Below are 22,211 nucleotides of genomic sequence, written 5' to 3'. Positions count from 1 at the left end.
TTGGTGTAAGCCCCCTTTAAATTTTATTTAACAAATAGTGTTTCACAAAGCAGTTCCTGACTGGTGAGCTCAGCATCCTGGTAACGTCAGCGGGAAGAGCCGCACGAGGCTGATGGAGGAGACAGTTCCAGGAGGTTTGGCAGAGCAGCCTACGCTTCTATGGGAAACTGCTTTACGGCTGTTAGTTGGAGGAAGGTGGTGTAGTCTGTCATCAGATTCTGAGACTGGAGTCGTGGTTGTCTTCGGCAACCTTTTATTTTCTGCTCGGATGGTTAGCTCAGCGTTATTTAGGCAGGGAAGGGCTAGGAGTGTGCTGCAGACTGTCTGACGCTTTTACAGAGTTATGTCTGGTTCCTAGGCTGGAGGGAATTCAGGTTGCCAGTAATTACACACGGGTTGCCATGTCCTGCTCTGGAGTAACTGGGGAGATGCTTACTGGGAGGCAGGATGTGTGAGTATGAGTGTCTGTAGACACCGATCTCTTCAGAAAGAGATAAATGCTTGTCTGAAGATCCTGTTCCTGACATAGTTTATAAAAGCCTTCACAGGTTGATTGTGCTGCTCAGGAACCTTACTGCAAGGCGAAAAAGGCAAGTATTTAATCTGGATGTCCTTTTAAATGTGAACATGATGTGTTTGTTGCATCCATACAAATAGAAGTATTTAATATTTCAGTAGCATAAATTGGATAGTATATATTTTGATCAAACTGGTGTGAACTCTTCATATGATGATTCGTGTGAAAGACAGAAAAAAAAATCCAAAGAAATATATGTTATACTGGGGAACAAGACATCCCTTTGAAGCTATTGGGCCTGTATTTTGCTCATGATTCTCTACATGTCCCAATACATAAGCTGGGAAACGAGAATTTGAGGAACGGGCTCCACAGAAACAAAATACTTCAAAAAGCTGATTTTAAAAGACCTGAAAATACTACACAGGAAATATAGATAATAAGTTAAAATAGTATAATTAAATAAAGTGTAAAAGAATTAAGTATTTAATACTTAAATACTTATACTTAAGAATTAAGTATAGGTAAGTATTATATATACATATTGTATGTTATGTATAATACAGCGTTTATATTGTATTATATATAAATAGTATGTATATTAGTTTCTTATGTGTTATATATAGGAATCAGAAACTGAATCAGAACATGAATATGTGTGTGTACATATATAACATATATATGTAGGGAGCTAATAAAAACTCATCTGTCTTAGTTAAAGGAACAGTTAGTTAGCATGATAAAAATAAAATTTACCAAGGCTATATATTTTTGCATTTACAATTGCGAGCAAAGGCATGACCCCGGGTTCACAGGGAAATTGCCTCAGGTTAAAATGCTTTTTTGTTCTGTAGCAATATAAACCTATTAGTATAGCAAGTTTATGTACCTATTTATCACATTGTCCCTTGGCAGGTTGAATATAATCTTCAACCTAATTTTTCTCTTTGGTGGTTACTGTGGGGAATCTAGCATGGCACAGCCCTGGCAAATGGCCCGGCATCTGCTACAGCTGCTTCGTGAGGTTGATCCCGTTCAGGAGTCATTTCTAGCTGTTAAGTTCTTTGTAGCCTCTCACCATTTGATTTGTTTGTCATCTTGTGTTATCTTTTAACCTAACTTAGAATAAACATGCTTAATTTGTAAACCCCTTTCAGAAGCCTGGAACATTTTGTTGGCATTGTTATGTCTTCTGCAGTCTTCATGTAGGTTTCCTGTGCACCTGTTAGAATTAGGAAGAATCTCTTAATCCAGCACCTTTGTACAGCACCTAATATTACTAGGTGTCTTGGGCTCTGACTACCAGATCTTGCCTTGTGCCTTTTGTGTATGTATAAAAATGACCCAAGACTTTGAATGGAGTCAGAAACATGAAATTAAGGGAACTTAAGATCCCCAGAAAAAGGTTTTGAGTAGAAACTGAAGGCTGAAGGTTAGGTGCTTTTTTGCTGACACGGATGAAAAGTGCAGGGGGTACCGTATTAACATACTGAGCCTCTCTGCAAGCCAGCAAATAATGAGAAGTGCAGAGGGAAGGGGGAAGAAGGAATCTCACTGTAACCTGCGGAAACACTGTAGTGCTATGCTTGAGCGAGGGGGCTTTCAGGTGCCATACTGGCTGGGAAACTTGGAATCGTGAACAAAGATTCCTGGTGTTGTTGATCCCTGCTCCATTCAGTGACATGGACATTATAAATTCAGTTTTACTGAAAGAGATTAGATGAAATAAATATCTAAATATCTCACCAGCTTTGCTTATTTAAATAATAATTAAAAAACAAAAACAAACAATCAAAAAAAAAACAACAGAAGAAACACCTCCCTAAACTGACATGAATGGTCTAGAGGAATAAAATATGATCCTGTTTTATATCTGAGGTAATTAATCTTAGGGCAAGTCCATACTACTAGTACCTAACAGCCCTTGAAAAAGACATGAAGTAAGCACTATCCATTTTCCATTAAAATGTAGTCTTGGAGAGGATTCAGAGAATGGAAATATTTTTATAGTGTCTTCTGTGAGCAGAGGAACAGAAGGGCTTAATTGCTTAAGACAGTTTTGCTAGGCTACGGTTTCTTTTTTTCACCCTTTTCTAGCACAGTTTACAGCTTTGTATAGTGCATGATTAATTTCCAAGTTTCAGCCTATTCCAACTGTAACATTTGATATTTTTTCAGTATTGGCTGGCATTTTGAGAAGAACAAAATCTACAGTCAGTACAAATTGAAAAGCAGTGCTGTTCTAAAGTTTTTTTTTAGCATACTTTAAAAGGTGATGCTCTTCAGAGTCCTGAAAATCTAATTGTGGCTTGGGCACAACAGTGTTTAAAGTGTACACAAAAGACCCTGTCATTGCTGCAGTTGACAAGGTGCCAGCATTTTCAAGATAAAAGCATTCTTTCTCTCTATTTTTTTTTTATAGCCTAATAAGCAAGAGGACTGGATCCAATGTATGCTGGCCAATGCATGTCACTGCCGCCTGCTAGATTTTAAGTACGTTGCGTAGCCATCACGGTGCTCTCTAAGTGTGAACGGCAGCTCGATTCCAGTGTGCAGGCTTTGTCGGAACACTCCAGAAAACTAAGGTTAGTAGGAAAAGGTAAAGAAGAGTTCTACAGTGAAGATAGGATTCTTGGTAAGTTTCAAACTTTTAACTTCCCAACTTGTTGGGATGCTTGAATTTCTATCTGTAGGGTGTTATAAAAGAATACTGTATTCTGAGCAGCTTTTGCTCTTTTGAAACAAGAACCAGATTGTTGAATATTGTTATCACTGGCTACGATAATAAATAAAACTGGTAAACTCTGAGGAAGGTTTTATTTAAGATGCCAAGTAAGGGGTAGTACTTGATTAAAAAAGATATTTGAAACTTTTTCCATTTGCTGGTCTGATTTGGAAGCAGATCTGTATGTGCGTAGTATGGTCATTTTCTAGTGTATTCTGTTAATTAAAATTCAGGAGGCATTTTCCTGTTCCCTGGCCTAACCGAAGTTTTTGCTGTGCTTTTGTTCCCTATCTGAATAGATGTTGTTGAAAGCCAAAGTGTAAGGGAGAACTTTTCCAAGACGGCATGACTCACTGAGCGGTGAGAAGATCACAAAGTGTCCAGGCAGCTGTGTTCACAAGGCTCCTTCAAACTGACAGTTAAATTCTCAGCCAAAGGTAAGCACGAAGGTTTTTAACTGTTGGAAAAATGTGCAGGAACTCTAACACAAGGTACTCAAGGTATTTGAACAGATTGGAAAGCAGTGGAATGAACAGAAAAGGGCAAAGTGAACAAGCAAAATGGTTGATACTTGATAGCTTTTAGAAAAAGTTTGCTGTAGCTGAGTTACTGTGATATATGAGTTCTTCGGAGTCATAGTGAGGTCTGTTATTTTAGATGCCCAATAAGTTTTACAATCAAATGTTAACATCTAAGCATGCTTAAAAATCTTTTTTCTGTCCTACGTATTTTTTTTAAGGGGGATGGGGGGAGAATACTTGGTTTATAGAGTTACTTCCAAAGATATTTTTTAGATCTTAGAATAAAAGTCTACTAAGGTGTTGCAGATGTACAAACTTTCATTTTGTTGGTACTTATACTGTATTATTATGAACTGTGGCTACAGGATGTAATTTAGTTACTGTGTGCAAATAAGTTCTTGTAAACCTGCATATTTCAACACAGCTTAGTACTAGTACTACTTTTTTAATTTTATCTCAAATAGACAAAAAACTAGCTGAGCACTGATCTGAATATGTGAAGAAACTAAGTTATATTTTCGGTTTTTCCTCATCATTAGCATTGCCATTATTATTTAATTGCCTTTGTGAAGTGTTATGACCAGGGAAGAAGGTTACAGAGAAGAATTTAGCTATGACAGAATGCCGACTTTGGAGCGGGGAAAGCAAGAGAATGGAAATTATGTAGCAGATATCAAATCCAGTGACCTTCAGCTATCAAAGCGGCTCCATCCATGCTTTATTTACAGAACATGGATCTTTTCTTTACTGATGGGCGTAAGTACTCTGAATATAGAAAATTTAAAAGTGTAAGGGAGGTCTTAGTACCCTGGAATTTATCCTCTTGTGGATCATTAGAGGAGTCACAATTTCATCACTGATGGTGTTGAATATAAACATTTGTACAGAAAGCAACGTATTTTGTAAATTTGTAATGTAGCTCTTAATTAACTAATTGTATTCTTTGGATCATTTTGCACTAATTAAATATGCTATGCAAAGGCTGATTTTTGTCTTTAATATTAAACAGAGTGATTGTTGTGGTTTTAAGTATTAATCCATTTGTATGTATTAGCAATGCCTTTTTGTCAAGTATCCTGATCATATGCCTTATTTTAAGATGGTTTTAAATATTGAAAGTACTTTACTTGCCATGATAGCATTTTGGCATTAAAAATGTGTATGATATTTAATTGACGAGTTCTCCAGTTTCAATAGTCATGGAGTTATTTGATGTAATTTTCATGTAGTAGGTGACATATTCTGTTTCTTACATGAATGTCATAGTGGTTTGAATTTTTGTGCCACTGCTCTAGAGTCACCGGACACTGATCTTGCATATGCATTGTGTTACTCCATGTTCTGAGCCAAGATAATTAAAGTTCATTATAGCAATTACAAATAAGTAATTTTTTTTTCTTTTTCTGTCATCTGGTGTGTTTTAAAGAATAATTTTTGTAAGATCTAATATGTTTCACTGTTAATACAGTAATAACTTATTTTTACACAGTGAGTAAAAGTAGTGCCTTATTTTCGAGGAAACAGCTGAACATTTTTCCATCCTGACAATCTGTGAAACTTGGGTTTCCATTCAGATGTACTGTTACACAAAAAGAAAGAGCAAATTAAGAGCTGGCTTTCTTTGCGTTAAATTTTCTCAGTGTCTGTATGCTAAGCAACAGAAGCATTTCCTTCCATGGCGAAAAGACCCATGTTCAGGGCAGCAGTTGCGATGTATGTATGGATTGACATCAAAGTGGCTGAGGGTATAGGCTCTTCTTGTGGAGAACAATTCAGTATGCTTCAAGCACTATTTCAAGTTGTGTTCTATAAATACTGTTCTTCCAGTGTGCCGTAGCTCTGTGTGAATGTGTGCGCTCATACACACATATGCTGTCCTTATTTTCTCTGATCTGTCTTTTGATGAGGACTTTTTAAAGACCCTCCCCCCCCGCCGAGAACGTTGTGACATGAACAAAATATCCAAATAAGAAAGAAGAGCCATTCTGTCTCATCTTTTCCAACCCCTTTGAAGAAATGTATACTCAGAGGAAAACAAACAAACAACAAACAAGCAAAGAGAATAACTCATTTAATGCTAGAAGTTTAACTCAGATACAATTATGGGATAAATAGAATGTTTGGCAAGGGAACAGCAGGAGTTGAGCATTTATGGTTATGCCACTAGATGAAGGTGGTAAGGGAGTTTGGAGGGAGACAGTAAAATAGGTGGAAGAACCTTCATCAATATATCCTAATATTATTCCTGGTACTGTGTTTTCATTGGTAATTGCCAGGCTGCCCACATAAATCATGAATGTTGGTGGAGCCAAACAGAATGTAAAGTAGAGGCTTAGCTATTTTCTGAGACATTTTTTTGCTGTTGAACCATCTGCAATTACCTTTTGAGCATTTCCTTATGTACTTGCCAGCTCAGGACGCAGTACTTGATTCAAACATGCTTGTATTATTCAGTATTAGGTCTTGGTTAGCAGCAAAATATGTTTTTCAGAACTCAACATGTTTTGATATTTTGCTTCAAAATTATTAACACAAAGACTGCATTATTACATGTACATCAGTAGCTCGATTTGAAAGGAATTCCTGACTTCTCTTTTACAAATAGTTTTATTTGTATTAATTTATATTATTTGTTGCTTTGCAGACTTGCCTCCTTATTACTTCTGGATTTTCGCTGTATCTGGGAAATATTTTTCCATCTGAAATGGATTATTTACGTTGTGCAGCAGGTTCAGTAAGCATTCTTAATTATTTGCTGTGGCTGTTTGACAGCAAAATCAGTAAATATTTTTTGTGGATTTAGTTTCTTTTTATTTCATCTGTCTTTTTACTACTAACTTTCTTTATGGAAGATACAGTCTTATTTAACAGTTAGTTCATTAAGTGAGTTTTCATCCCACGGGTAAGGGAATAGCCATTTTCACGAACAGTGATTTGTGCTACCAGTTTTGTTAACCAGACTACCATGGGCAGCCAGTAATTATCTGCATTAATGTTTTCTCTGTGCCTGTTTTTTAAAGAAATTGCACTGCTTTATATGTGGGGAATTTCTTGCCTGATTACTTGCAGAAGTATTTCAGATTGTATTTCAAAGTTTTATGTTTTTCAGTATATTTTGTGATAATATTCAAATCATATTTGTCTTACTTATGTATTTATATATATGCTTAACCTACACTTTAGATCTTTGTGCATAAGATTAGTCTGATGTACTTGCTTTGTTCATGGCACGATTCTGTTCCACCATTGCTTTTTTGGCAACTTGACCTGTGGATTTGTTTTAAGTTTGATGTACGGCTATTGTTTTAAGTTAGATGTATGGCTAATGCTTTATTTTAAACAAGTCCCAGGAATTGCTCTGTGAATGAGTTGGCACTTAGTCTTCTGCTGGAGGTGTTAGAATAAAGCTGAAGCAGTTTTTGAAGCTAATGACTTCACTCATCTGCTATGCTCTGCAACATTAATATGGTTACTGAGTTACTGCAGTTACCTTTCTCTGCCCCAAATTTTGTCTCTTTAAACCTTGTATTTATTGAGAATTTCCAAAGATAATGGAGGCAGTGCAGGTGGAAGAGCCTAGAGAGCTGTATAGCTCTATAAATGACCACTGGCTTGTTCGGGAAGAGCAGCATTGCTCTCTAGACCTTATTGGCTATCTTGACTAGGAGTAGAATTCAGTCACCTAAACATCATCAAGTGATGTTCTAGAGACTCAGGGGCATCCAGGACTGAAATGTATCTTTTCATGAGGTTAAATATAGGACGGTTAGGTGTTAAGGAAGTGCTGCCAAAAATTTTAAATGTCCATGTTAATCTATTTGTAGTGGTTCCATTGTTAACCATCGCTGCTCAGATGTGTGAAAAGATAATTAGTGAAGAAATGCAGCATTTGTTACACAATTGATCTTTTAACATGGAAATCTTTTCAATAATTTTAGTATATTTTTATTTTTCGTATCAACATGTTGCTAACATTACATATTTGTGGAAAATAGAACTGGATCTGTAATAGTAACATATCAGTTTTGGTGCAGAGCACTAGTGAAAGTTTCCTAGTGAAAGTAATGTGGAGGTCCTAGGCACTGTTAGTAAAATGTTATGTGACTCAGCAGGTCAGTTTTTACAAAGTTCTTTGGAACGCTGTGGTTGAGATTGGCCAAATTCTAGTTTCAACAACCATGACACTCTCTTTTTAAAAGAATGTAGAGGCCAAGTCTAGGAGTAGTTGTGTTTTTCTTTTCCTGTTTATGGATCTCATGCCTTCTAGAGTTAATTTGAACTAACAAAGGCATAAAATGCCTCGTGAAAGACTTTCTTTCCTTTACTCATCACATTGTGCTGGATAGCTAGTAAAAACTGAGGGTTATGGAAGGCTCTTTTAATCCTCTGGTAATCCTCAGATACCAAATGTAATTAATGAGCTCAGACAAGAGGGACAGTCTTTCCTCAGAGCTTCAGATCTTCTGTTTGTCCAGTTATTAACTGTAATATTAAATCAGACCCAATAAAAAACATGTATAGAAAAGTATATAAAATTCTTTGTGCAGAATATCCCACTAGTCTTCTCTCTTAATTTTCACAGTGTATTCCTTCAGCAGTTGTGAGCTTTGCTATAGCAAGAAATAAAATTAATGTGGTAAGTATGGGATTTTTATTGGCAACTATATATATATTTTTTTTTTTTCTCTTGTTGTTAAAATGAGAGAGAAACCCTTTCTGAAACTGTTTTACAGATACCCAATTTTCAGATTCTGTTTGTCTCTACATTTGCGGTTACAACAACATGTTTAATTTGGTTTGGATGCAAACTTGTCCTAAATCCATCAGCTATAAATGTAAGTTACCTAAACAATTACTAATTACTGCTACATTTATCCTCATAAAAAAAAAAAAAAGGTGGAGATAACATGTAACTACACTGTTCTCAATCTAGAGAGATTGTCTAAGCAGTAACTTTACCTTTTGGAGTAAGAAAAGACCTGAAAATTGACATTGGATATAAAACCTTGTATGGATAAAAGATGCACAGTACAGCTAATTTACTGGAGATTAATATAGAAATGACTTTCCTGTGTTGTATTTCCAGTTCAAAAGCATAAATCAGATGTTCAAAGGTGATCCAGTTTAATCACCTGACTGTTTACTTTTCTGTTAACTGTGGTAATTTCTAATATATATATATAATTTTAAAGAGTAGGATCAGAAGTGAAAATAGTGATTTAGTACCTCTGCTGTAGATAAGTCAATTTTCAGGGTTGAATTCTACTGACATGAGAGTGTGTCACAAAAAGTGGTACTTCCAGGACATTTCAGATTAAGTGTAATCCTTTCTTGGATCTTCTACAGTGTATAGTTTTGCTTCTGAGGTCACCAGGAAAGAAACTTTTGATGAACATTTTCCCCATACATCATCAACAAAGAGAAGACAGCTGCAAATGTTATTCAAAGCACATGTATTTCATGCTGGGAAAAGTTCTGTTTTGGAATCACAACCTTTTAACACTTGTCTTTGGCAGGCTAAAACAAAAAGTAAAACTATATATATACATGTATATATATATATATATTTTTTTTTTTGCTATGGTAAAATGTTCTGAATCCTCAACACTATATAAGAATATGATGTGTAAGAATGAGTAATATAGCAGTAGGTGTTTACTGTTACTTTTGATAAATATACTTTTGATAAATACTTACTCTTGATCAATGCTCTATCACAGAACAGCAGTGCTTGATCCAGCTACGTCACACATTTCGTATGAAGGTTAATGACTGCTGTCGTCTGCTATTGTTCATTTCTTCTCCCAGCATTGTATCAGCTGTTGTGATAGTAATAGCTCAGCAATAATAATAGCTTCCTGTAATAATATAGGAGATCTAAATTGGTGTTACTAATAAAAGACTTTTTAACAGAAAAATAATACAGGCAGAGTTTGCTTTAGAGCTAGATGTGCTATTTTAATAACATCTGGTTAGCTCCAGATTTCACAGATGTTGAACTTTTAAATTAATTGTGTTTACTTCCCCATAAAATGTGTGGAATATTAGGTCAATACTTGTAAACCTGCTTTTAAAGTTTGTAACTAATTCCAGGTTCACATTTCTGTACAGCTGGCCTGATTTCTGTGCAGCTGGCCTGATTTTCAGGAACCAGGTATTGAGGTCAGTAAGAGCTGTGGAGATTTAACACTGGACAGTCAGGTCACTGGAATTCAAGTGGTATTGGCTTTAGATATAGGAGATTTGTCCCTGTGATTGATGGGACGTGTTCCTCTGGGTTCTGTGCGTATCTAAGGCCAGATATCACCAGTCAATTCTTTGTACAACCCTTGGTAGCTTATTGGGCAGTTCCCTCATAAATTTCCCCCACCACACTTCAAGTGCCTTAGGCTGTTAGGACTGAATGAATTATATGCCAGGCAGAAGGGTACAGCCTTTATCCCCTTTAACTTCCTTTCCTGGTAGAGACTTCAAATATTAGAAAACAGTCTGTGTGTTTTGGGAGAGACCAGAAGAGAAGTGTGTCACAGGCCTAGTGAGTTCCTTGACGTTCCCTTCCACTGGTGTGTAGACAGGATAACGGCCCTGTCAGCGGGGGGCTGTGTCTGCCAAGGAAAGGTGGGCCCAGGGGACTCACTGTGCCCCTTACCATTCATGCAAGCATGTTCAATATGATTCAGTATTTCTGCTGGCACTGGCAGCCAGTAATGGTAATGAAAGGTAATGAAATAAAAAGGTAACGAACCCCAAATGGTTGGCTGAGTAGCTTTCTGGGCGCCCTCTGCTGTCTGCATGAACGGCATGGCCACTGACAGGAGTGGAAGCTTAGAAGATATGGGTGCATGGAGATGCTGGAGTGTAGGTGCTTGGTTCGGTTACCTAACCATAAGTGTGTGTCCCAGTTAGCTGTGGAGTGACTCATCCTGCCTCGCTCCAGGTACTGATCCAGGAGGGTGTCAGTCCTCTTTAGGTTCTCAGTCATTATTTGTCAGACCTGTGGACATGGCTTGGAACATCTGTAAGATATCTCAAATCATATTAAATGTATGTTTAAACAACTATAGTGAAATTAAATCACATACATTTTGAATGGAGTTCTATGCTTTACATATAAACCACATTTTTACTACCTGCTGCAGGTTCAGAGCAACTTGAATTAAGTTTGTGATGATCCACTGTTTTCTACCCAGATGCACTTGTATGTTCCTTAGTCACTGAAGAGGGTTGCAGATATAGCTTACATGGTTCTGTGTATCTGGAGTGGTAGTTATAGAGAGTTTTCTATAGTACTTTGAAATCTAACATTAATTTTTCCATTGTTATAGATGGTTTGAAAAGGTATTTACTTCTAGCTTTAGCTGTATTTCTGTTTAAAAACTACAACCAAACTTCAAAACTCTTGATATTTTTACTGTGGTCTAAGGGCATTGAATTAATTTTGCAAATGGAATACTCTGATACTCTAGACACGTTATATCACAAAAAATACTGGAATGATAAAATTTAAATTTTAAAATTTCGATTTTATTTACTGTTTTTCTTCACTTTCTGTTATTTTCTTATAGCCAACTGTAAATGTGCTAGTGTGTCCATGTAGTTATGGTGCTTCTAGACCCAAACTTGTGTATCTATTTGGCACTGCACTGTATAATGTGGCCTTGCCAGCCCACGTCAGTACCAGTGCTATGTGTCAAAACACATCTAAATCATGGGAATTTACAGGCTGGATTAAATTGTTCTGCAGGCCACATGTTTGACACCTCTCCTTTTGCCAAATAACGTCTTTATTCTTCAGCTAGCACTTTTCCTAGAAGCTTACAACTATGATATTTATTGCTGTTCGTGGCTCTAGCACAACTGTACAGTCTGTTGTGTCCTGCAAGGAACACAGTTGTGTTTTTTTGAGAAGGATGAATTTCAGTACAAAAAAGCCTCTCAAATCTGCCACGTATGAACTTTTTCAAAACATCAACAGAAAAGCAAGCAAGTAAGCAAACAAATCCAAAACCTACACTGCAAGATGCATGTCAAAGGAGAATTTAGATTTGATCATCCTAGAAACCAGTTTGATGTGAAGAAACAATATAGTTCATCGAACAACAGTTTGCTACAATTATATTTGTTCTGAATGGGGTTAGTTCTCCTTAAACTTTCCGTACTTTGCCCAGTGGCCAGACCTAACCATCACATATTTTCTTGGGCTGCCACTGGAAAAACATGGTGCTTCTGAAGACTTACACAGGGAGATCTACACTGCCTAACTTGCGTGCCTCTAAAAATGATTAATCAAACCCATGTAGAGCAGGTGTTGTCTCATGAAAAGAGGTAGATAAGGATTCAAAGAGAACATTAAGTATTCCATTCACATAGTCATGTCTTGAAGATGAACAATGGCAGGAGGAATGGCAACATCCACGTTTTTATACAATAACATAATCTGTTAGACCTGCAGGAGTTGTAAAATCACAAAGAGTGTTCATCAGTGCTTTACTAGCATGAGGCAGAACACAGAGCCTTTGGAAAAGCCCAGTTCTTTGGAATGCGTTTTCATTCAGCATTGCGTGATTTGCGGTGTAGGGATTGGAAGCCTGTGGCCCTCCTTCTCTCCCAGTGGATTTCCTTAGCCCCTGGGCTAGTCAAACTCCCTCTTGTTTGTCTTCTTTCTGTTCCTATGAATCTTTCATGATTTGCAGCAGTGTTCTAGTTTCACATGGGAGGTCCTGCAAAATGCAAGAGTACCTAGTAACATCCCCCATGTGTTAACACTGTCTTTTGGAAGACAATAATGCACTCTTTTTCAGGCAGATTATTTCCATAAGTGAAATAATCATCTTTCTCAGGTTAGGCATTCTAAATATTGTGTAGGCAACTAAGTGCTGTCCTAGAAATTCATCAAAAATGAAAAAAATATATATTAAAAAGTATCTAATTAATAGATACATCTAAATGTCAGAGAAAATAGACAGCTGGATCCCACCCCCTTGTTTACTGTTAATATGGAAGATATAACTCTTTTGTCTGGAATTCCACTGACAGATAAATTTCAACTTGATTCTGCTTATTCTGCTGGAAATCTTCATGGCAACTACCGTGATCATTTCAGCTAGATCTACTGAAGACTGCTGTATGAGAAAGAAAGTAGGTACCCTTAAAACTGGAAATCATTGTACTTTGCTGTTTTTTCTAAATAACCTAAAAAATATTAGATTTTTTCTATATTATGTATGTTGACAAGTTACTGGTGACTTCAGTGTATCATATCATATCTCATGGTAAAATTAGGTTTGAACATTATAAAAGTAGATTTAGACAGTAATTAAACATACTGTACTGAACAGTGATAGTCTCTTCTGTCTTTAAGAGTTCAATGAACCCTCTGCAAAATGAACTCCTGCAATTATGCACCGTGGAGCTGTGTGAATATTTTATGAACAGGCATGGCAAATGTTTTATTTATATTTTGTAGAACAAAACTTTATGAGGTATGAAACATTAGAATACTGTGACTTGTATGTATGCAAGCAATGCCTTTTTGATGCACGAAGCAGAAATATCTGTCATGTATGCTGATTTGGTGGTGTCTGGACAATGAATATTGTCTTCAGGATTTCATAGAATCCTTGAATGGCCTGAGTTGGAAGGAACCTCAAGGATCATCTAGTTCCAACCCCCAGTTTGGGGCTATAGATAAAATTGTCTTTGCTCATAATCACTCTCCCAAATCACACCTTTTTTCTACATTATTTCTTTTACCTAATAATGAAGAAAATGCATGTGCTTACAGTGTGTTCCAGTGGAAGTATTGCTTGCTAGACAAAGTCATGTTGTAAACTGTCCTCCAGTTACTGTTTATCCATGTCTGCAAAATCTGAAAGATTCTGAAAGATTTCTGAAAATCTGAAAGAACTTTGGAAGGATCAGGAACGAAATATGTATTTTGAAGGTGGAAAACAGCTAATGTGGAACTACCTCACTTATTTTCAATGCTCTGACACGGATAGTCTGACACTGGCAAACACTACAGTGTGTCAGTGGTGGTTCGGGTGGGCCAACCAGACATTGCCTACCATCTGTAGAATCTGTAACAGGTTCTACAAGATATTAGAAGAAATGTATTGCTTTGCATGTTTTCTCAATCATGATTTTTATTCCCCTCTAGAATACTGCATATGACAATACCATTGTTACAAGCAATGTCAGCTTTCCTACTCGAATTCTGAAATCATACTCAGTAAGTACTTGTTTTTGTTTTTGTTTTTTCATTAAATCAATTTGTTATTTCATTGTTCTAAGTGCTAATCTCCTTTAAAGTTAGGAACAGTTCCATGTAGGTAAGAACTGAAAGAACGGATTTAGAGTCAGAAATACCAGATACATCCTAAAATGCTTTTTTACAATATTGCGAGATAAATGGTAACAGCCCTGTACAATAGGAAAAAGACTACTTAATGGCTTAAAGATAAATATTGTGAACTGAACTGTTTAGTGGAGCTAATAAATGAGAGTATAAATATGTATAATGAAGCTAATCTTGTTTCAATGTAAGCCAGCAGGCATTTTGCCGTATTTTATATCTGCAAAACTTTGACGTTTTGCGTATCTAATGGCACAAAAGCATTCTTTTTTTTTTTTCTTCCAGTGTGTTCTTTTCTATATGCAAAAATGAAATTTAGTGTTCAAATATACTGTTAATAATGTGTGTGCTCTACTTTGTTTTAGGTAATTGAGGTGATTATTGGAATTTCATCAGTATTTGGAGGCATAATTGCTTTGAATATGGATGTTCTAGTCTCAGGTCCATATCTTTCGGTAACATTCTTTTGGATCTTAGTTGCTGTAAGTAGAGCAAAATTGATGTACTCTTTTAAACAATGCCTTTGATTTTTCTTTTTTTCTCCCTACTAGAAAGTTCTCATTATACTTAATATATTATGTAATGTGGTTGTTCTATTTTGATTTACAAGATGGAAGTGAGAAATAAAACAAGAGTATTGGAAGTTTTCTCTCAAACAGGTCCCAGATTTTAGAATATTTCAGGCTGCAAAATATAAAGTTGAGTATAATTTCAGTGTGGTAGAATACTTAGATTGTTACCTTTATCCCATCAGCATTAATGGTCTTAAAAGCCTGAAATTGATTGGTAATCCTTGTAACAAGTAATAGCCTGCACCTAGGAGCAGTGCACTCATAAAGCACTAAGGGCACAATCTGCCTTTAGTGAAGCCACATTGTCTGGTGATTAGTGACAGCCAATCCAGATTCACTAAGGGCAGATCACGCACAAAAAATCTGGTGGCCTTCTATGATGGGGTTGTAGCATTGGTAGATAGGGGAAGAGCAACTGATGTTGTCTACCTGGGTTTGTGCAAAGCATTTGATGCTGTCTCCCATGATATCCTTGTCTCTAAATTGGAGAGACATGGATTTGGTGTGATGGACTCAGTGCGTAAGGAATTGGCTCAAAGAGTTAGATTGCACTCAAAGAGTTGTGATCAATGGCTCAATGTCTAAGTGGAGATCAGGAAGGAGTGGTGTTCCTCAGGGGTCAATATTGGGAACGGTGCTCTTTAACATCTTTGTCAGTGACATGGACAGTGGGATTGAGTGCACCTTCACCAACTTTGCCAATGACACCAAGCTGTGTGGTGTGGTTGGCACTCTGGGAGGAAGGGATGCCATCCAGATGGACCATGACAGGCTTGAGAGGTGGACCTGTGCTAACCTCATGGGGTTCAACAAGGCCAAGTGCCAGGTCCTGCACCTGGGCTGGGGTGATCCCAAGCACAAATACAGGCTGAGTGGAGAATGGATTGTGGATTGAGAGCAGCTTTGATGAGAAGGGTCTGGGGGTGTTGATGGATGGGAAGCTCAACATGAGCTGACAATGTATGCCTGCAGCCCAGAAAGCCAACTGTATCCTGGGCTGCGTCAAAAGAAGCATGGCCAGCAGGTCAAGGGAGGGGATTCTCCCCCTCTACTCTGCTCTCGTTAGACCCCACCTAAGGTACCGCATTCAGCTCTGGGACCCGAGAACAAGAAGGACATGGACGTATTAGAATAAGTCCAGAGGAGGGCCAAGAGGATGATCAGAAGGCTGGAGCACCTATCCTATGAAGACAAGCTGAGAGAGATGGGGTTGTTCACCCTGGAGAAGAGAAGGCTCTTGGGGAGACCTTATAGCAGCCTTCCAGTACCTAAAGGGAGCCTATGGGGAAGCTGGGGGGGAACTCTTTGTCAGGGAGTGCAGTGAAAGGACAAGGGGGAGTGGTTTAAAAGTAAAAGAGGGGAGAATTAGACAAGCTCTTTAGAAGAAATTCTTTACTGTGAGGTTGATGAAGCACTGGCACAGGTTACCTAGAGAAGCTGTGGATGCCCCATCCCTGGAAGTGTTCAAGGCCAGGTTGAATGAGACTTTGAGCAACCTGATCTGGTGGGAGGCGTCCCTGTCCATGGCATGGGAGTTAGATGGTCTTCAAGGTCCCTTCCAACTCAAGCCATTCTATGATTCTATGATCCTGTGATAAAGGAATTTGTGCTACCCTGCTTGCAACAAACTGAAGAAGTTCAGAAAGATGACCGTGAACGCTAGATTTATATATGGCTCCTATGTCTGGAAAATTCCTCAGTATAAAGTGGGAAAAGATAATACATAAGTTCTTCAGAATGCAGAAGTCACAAAGTTCAGTAGGGTTCCTTAGGTTTTCATGCAGAAGCGTCAAGCTTTGTGGGTAATATTTCAGTCTGTGTAGGTTTAATGCATGAAACTCATTAAACGTAAGTTAAATGCATACTAGTTTTACATCCATTTAAGTAATTGATTACCAATGGTGTCATAAAAAGAATATATGACTCAGGAAATTCAGGTGTGATCTATAAGTGGGAATCACTATTGCACATTTATAGATTGTGTAATTTTCCAGTAGGTAAATATTTATTTTGTATACTTTATTGTCTTGTATTATATTTAGTGCTTTCCAAGTGCCATTGCAAGTCATGTGGCTGCTGAATATCCAAGTAAATGTCTGGTAAGTGAGTAAAATCCATGTATTTTGTCATTAGAGATTAGTAATACGCGTTTGCCCACTTGTTTTTAGTTACTTTTACAAATACAACAGAAATTTATAGCAAGAGTGTAAGTTGATATTCCTGAAAAGAAATCCAGTAGCTCCCTTGGAGTCTTCCATCAATTCTAGGAAAGAATTTTATGGATTTTTTGTTGTTTATTTTTGGTTTTGTACTGGTTCCTAGGGAATGGATATTGCTAAATGGAAAATAAATACTTCATATTGTACACCCAGAAATGATTTCGTTTTCTTCAGCTGAGGTCCTTTCCATTATGTGCTGTGATTTCTGAAAGAAGAAAATTAGGCGTGCAGTCTGTATTGGACTTAGAGCCTATTTTAAACAACTTCCTGATATGCATGACTAGCAACAAAAATAAAGAATGTTCAGTAGAGTGCATTTAATCCATGAGTGTCCCAGATGTGTAGTAAAGTCTGCTTAAAACATCTGCTCTAAGTTACAGTCATGCAGCCATACTTAAGTCAGTAACGATGCATGACCACAACTGAAGTCAGAATTTGATCCTGTAGGATGATACTTGAATGAAAACTAGGCTGCTATTGTATTGCAATAAAATTGCCTCAGAGCACTCAAATCTATTTGCATAGTTATTTTAGGTTTTAAGTCTGCAGTATATGCTGTTAATTCTCATTGTTTCACACAAACTGAAGAATAAATAATGCTTCTTTACTGGGTCTCTAAATATGGTATTGTTTCCCCTATCTGCATATGAAAGACATTTTTAAAATTAGACAAAAGACTCGTCACACAACTTAAATGGAAAATTAATTACAAAACAGCAGTGTTTTGGCTAGGAAAATTAATTTATTCAAAGCCTGTTTCTGTATCTCTGTACAATGTAAATGACTGCGAAGATTTGTCTCGTGTAATTTTATGCACTTCTGTTATGCTTCCTTTAAGGAGATGCAGCTAACAAACCAAAATTGTTATTTGTTTTTGTCCCTCTTTATCATTTATTGTCTCATTTTATTTAGGTTGAGGTTCTGATTGCCATTAGCAGTGTCACCTCTCCATTGTTGTTCACAGCTTCTGGATACTTATCCTTCAGTATCATGCAAGTTGTAGACATCTTTAAAAATTATCCACCTGCTGTTAAAGTATGTATTTTTATGCAGTTGGAAAATTAACATCTACCTATTAAAGTAGCAACAAAAGAATGAAGATATCCATGTCTCTATTTTTAGCAATCTTATGATGTACTACTGTTGCTTCTGATGTTGATGCTGCTAATTCAGGCATGCCTTACTATTGGAACTGTAATACAGTGTGTAAATTACAAGACAAAAATGAAACTTCAAGATTTGTCCTGGGAAGAGTCACAGGTTAAAAAACAAGAATACAGAACAGAGGTATGTATTTATAGCCACTAAAAAAAAAATAAAAATCTTTATTAAAATTGTGTTTAATTAACTCAGATCACAAGTAAAAGCTGCTGTGTAAAACTAAAGATGTGAACATAGTGGTGAATTCCAATGTAAACAGGTAACATTTTGCTGGTCAAATAACTGTGGCATGACAAAATCACATTTGTGACAAGTCCTGTTACAAGAAAAACAGTTGTAATGTTAAGGCCCCAATCTGTTCTTATTTGTATTACGGGCTTCCAATTACAGACAAGGTCCATCACTGTACTAAAATAAAGTGGTAGTCCTACTGCATATGACAATCCATAGTTGTTACTTATATACATCAGCACAAATCTTTAGAAAAGAGGATGTCTTGCATGACTGTGCACTGACGATAGGATAGCCATCTATTAAGAAAGGAGTGGACTTAATCTTTTGAATGCAAGATGGAAGTTTCGGACTATGGAGTGACGGTAGTCAGTACAGTCATATTCAGTAAGGTCTGCTATAGGGGAATGAATGCCGAGTTAGTTCCCTAAGCTGCAAATGGGAAGTGTTAGGAACGTGGAGCATAGGAACAACACTTGGCAAGCTGCATGAGTGGCTACCCATGTGTTGTGGTTTAACCCGGCCGGCAGCTAAACACCACACAGCTGTTCGCTCACCCTCCCCCCTCCCTCTCTGGGACGGGGGAGAGAAATGGAAAGTGAAGCCCGTGAGTTGAGATAAAGACAGTTTAATAAGACAGGAAAATAATAATAATAACAATAATAATAATAATAATAATAATACAATGATGATAATAGTACTACTACTAATAATGTGCACAAACAAGTGATGCACAATGCAATTGCTCACCACCCGCTGACCGATGCCCAGCCTAACCCCAAGCACTCCGGCCCCCTCCCCTGGCTAGCCACCCCTATATATTGTTTAGCATGACGTCAGAGGGTATGGAATACCCCTTTGGCTAGTTTGGGTCAGCTGTCCTGGGTCTGTCCCCTCCCAGCTCTTACTGCACCCCTAGCCTGCCTGCCGGCAGGACAGAGCAAGAAGCTGAGATGTCCTTGGCTTAGTATAAGCACTGCTCTGCAGCAATTAAAACATCGGGGTGTTATCAGCACTCTTCTCATCCTAAGCCAAAACACAGCATTCCACCAGCTACTAGGAAGAAAATTAACTCTAACTGAAACCAGGACACCATGCTGGTCAGTATGAAGTAGAGAGCAGAGGAGGGTGTATGGTATCACAGCTCTTGCCATGTCCTAACTACACTACTGAAGTTGTTCATGATCAGAATTGATATTCTCTATTTCCCTCCTGCACTTACATGCTTAAGCTATCCTTTCAGATACGAATTTAGCAAATACTTTTTTAGAGTATGGTGGTGCCAGTATTACTGTTACCACTTTTTATACAGTATTTCAGGGCTAGAGTGCTTTCCCAGGGACTGGGGAAGCCCAGCTTTCTTCAGTCTGCAGAGATTAATTACATCCAGCTCCGACAGTGCACAACACTATACAGCACATTTAGCCCTTAGGCTTTTCTCATCTCTTCCCAAAGAGCAAAGCACTATATTCTTAAAGAACAAGGCAGAGTAAATCATCCAGTTAACTGGGTGCTAGCTCTATGGCTGGTCCAGCATTGGAAAGGCTGATCTGATGGATTCAGTCTCTGCTCTAAAAGGGGCATCGGGAAAACAGCATCTAGAAACAGCACTGGACAGAAAGTGCTGGAAGCAGGGACTGAATTTCAGTAGAGCTATTTCACAGCTGGTAATGGAAAGTGCAAGCTGTGGAATTAAGTTCCCCTCAGGCTGCTGAAGGCTTTCAGTGTTGGTTGCTGATTGTTTGGATCTGTGATCTGAGAATTAAGTTCTGGATAAAAGATGGAGCATAGGAGAATTTCCACTGCTATAAGTCACATTTTTGAGCATAGGTGATGTCATGGCTGAACAGTTCTCTTCTGGGAATTATTTACATGAGTATGCCTTCCCTGATCAATTAAGTGCAAATCAAATGCTAAAACGAGCATTTTTATTTTTTATTTTTTCCAGAAAAGCAACACTTTTTGCTTACCTTGTAGCATTTTAACGCATGAATAATGTTACAGGTAAAGGTGTAGGTCTCTGGCTTTTCGGGAGTCTGTGTCCTTAAGCAAGACATTGTTTTCCTTGCATGTATGTAGATAAATCTTGCTTCAGTTGCACTATGAGGGCTGGAGTTGTGTGATTAAAACAGGAATTTGGTGAAGTTTCATTGGCCCAAATGTCTGAAGTATTATACAATTTACATTATTATATTTGTCTATTGTAAATGTAAATTTACATTATTATATTTGTCTATTGTAAATGTGTACCACACAACATACAAAGCTATGCAATTTGCAATGTGTATAATATTTTAATAGTTTATGGTGTAAGCATTCATGTTTATGTTCTCCCAGATTGTCTCAGATGTTTAATTGCTTAAACTTCAGTTTTTTAACCAAAACATTGTTTCATGTTTCCATTTGTTTGAAATTTGTTTCCTTTTAGGTTTCCAATAATACCTTAAAGGATTTTGACAAAGACAAAGCTTGGAAAGCAGTTGTGGTGCAGATGGCTCAGTAGTTTCGATTCTGCAAATGCAGCCAATACAGTACAATCCAATACAATGAATCAATTGTTTGAATTAAGGCTTACAAACTTTTCAGTTTATAAACAGCAATATAGTTACAGTGGTAGGAGCCAAGGAATAACACAGTAAATAACGTCTTTCTTATCATTGTGAAATATGTAGATAATATTTTTAATACATCTGTCTTTTCTGTTGGTATCTGTATCTTAGTCTTGCTTTAAAATATACCATTTGAACACAGGTAATGATTCACAACAATTTATGCTGATAGCTGAATAAAATATGACAATATACAGTAGGCTTCATATATGTGCAAGAGATTGTTATAACTGCAGTTATGCAATCTGTAACTGATAAAAATGCTTTTGTAAAGTTATGTGTACAAGTTTTAATTGTTTTTTTTTTTTTTTTTTTTTTTTTTGCTTATACTTCACTTTTGTAGGAGTTGTAAAGTTCTTTTGCATCTCATTGCTTTTATATAAATAAAAGTCTTTATTATGTGGAAACTCAAGTATGTGGATTGGTGTTCTAACTGTGGAGGTGAAAATAGAGTATTTGCTCCCATTAAGCTGCAGTTTCTGGGCTGTTAAGGGAAGAAGAGACTTTTTCGGAGTGGTCAAGCACAAAATCCACTAATCAAAATGAAAAAAATAACAACAAACAGAAACAATCAGCCAAATAACTGGAGCTAATACTGATAGGAAAAGATTTTTTTTTTTTTTTTTTCACACATGAAGATGTATTTTTAAATATGTTACATTTCATTTATTTTCCTTACTCGCTTTAAAATGTAAGGAATGTAGTTGCTCTTTAACGTCGTTGTCAGTGACATGGACAGGGATATTCTCCATACCGTTTGTCTTTTCCTCCTACCCAATTGTATGTATGGTTGGGTAGATTTTGGAGAATATAAGAATTTCCATGGTGATAGATTTTTTTAAAAATTTCACTCGGGATATCTGATGAATGGTGGTGGTGTTTTTTTGTGTATTTTTTTTTTCCTGATTGTTTTTGAAAGACTCTAGACTTTGAAGTTCATTCTTTTTTAATCTGAAACCAAATAATTTGTTCAGAACCTGGTGCAAAGCTCACCTCTTTGCTTTTGGGGAGGGGAAATAAAGTTAGAAAATGGTATGTATGGGTGAGGGGTGGAGCCCCTCAGGTTCACTAGGATATTTTCTTTTGGTTTTGGGAATGCTGTCAACAATTATGGCATTTTTATACACTGAGATTACTCTTGCCAAATCTCATGTGTTTGTTTACTGGTGGTATTTGTGTGAACATTCTATCAACGACACAAATAGATAATACTTTCTCTGCTACAATCTTACAATTTTTATAAATATAAAAAAGTACTTATTTGATTGTACAGTGTTTCTTTGAAAGTCACAAAGAAATAGT

The 22,211-nt window shown here is 37.0% G+C and overlaps 1 protein-coding gene across 3 annotated transcripts; it reads left to right on the top strand.

The window, feature by feature from the left end:
- Positions 1-102: 102 nt before the first annotated feature.
- On the top strand, positions 103-21,321 carry MLC1 (modulator of VRAC current 1). 3 transcript variants are annotated; one of them, XM_072033075.1, is made up of 14 exons: positions 103-590; positions 2,940-3,152; positions 3,542-3,679; positions 4,336-4,519; positions 6,408-6,497; positions 8,346-8,399; positions 8,497-8,598; positions 12,800-12,901; positions 13,923-13,994; positions 14,483-14,599; positions 16,732-16,788; positions 17,821-17,943; positions 18,031-18,195; positions 20,729-21,321. In XM_072033075.1, exons 4-14 carry the CDS (start codon positions 4,340-4,342, stop codon positions 20,801-20,803), a joined length of 1,137 nt encoding a protein of 378 aa, XP_071889176.1. In that variant the 5' UTR covers positions 103-590; positions 2,940-3,152; positions 3,542-3,679; positions 4,336-4,339; the 3' UTR covers positions 20,804-21,321. The 3 variants fall into 3 exon arrangements, with proteins under 3 accessions (XP_071889176.1, XP_038029039.1, XP_038029041.1); XM_038173111.2 differs by having other exon boundaries at positions 104-590; positions 2,940-3,102; positions 4,303-4,519; XM_038173113.2 differs by having other exon boundaries at positions 104-590; positions 4,303-4,519.
- Positions 21,322-22,211: the final 890 nt, after the last annotated feature.

Source organism: Anas platyrhynchos, chromosome 1 (genome assembly GCF_047663525.1).
Source record: "Anas platyrhynchos isolate ZD024472 breed Pekin duck chromosome 1, IASCAAS_PekinDuck_T2T, whole genome shotgun sequence".
NCBI classification, from domain to species: domain Eukaryota; kingdom Metazoa; phylum Chordata; class Aves; order Anseriformes; family Anatidae; genus Anas; species Anas platyrhynchos.
This window is presented reverse-complemented; position numbering and strand designations above follow the sequence as displayed.

Coding starts and splice junctions, on each gene's coding strand:
- MLC1 (XM_072033075.1), top strand. CDS start 4,340: ATGACCAGGGAAGAAGGTTACAGAGAAGAATTTAGCTATGACAGAATG. Junction 6,498..8,345: donor TACGTTGTGCAGCAGGTTCA/GTAAGCATTCTT, acceptor TAATTTTCACAG/TGTATTCCTTCAGCAGTTGT. Junction 17,944..18,030: donor ATTATCCACCTGCTGTTAAA/GTATGTATTTTT, acceptor CTCTATTTTTAG/CAATCTTATGATGTACTACT.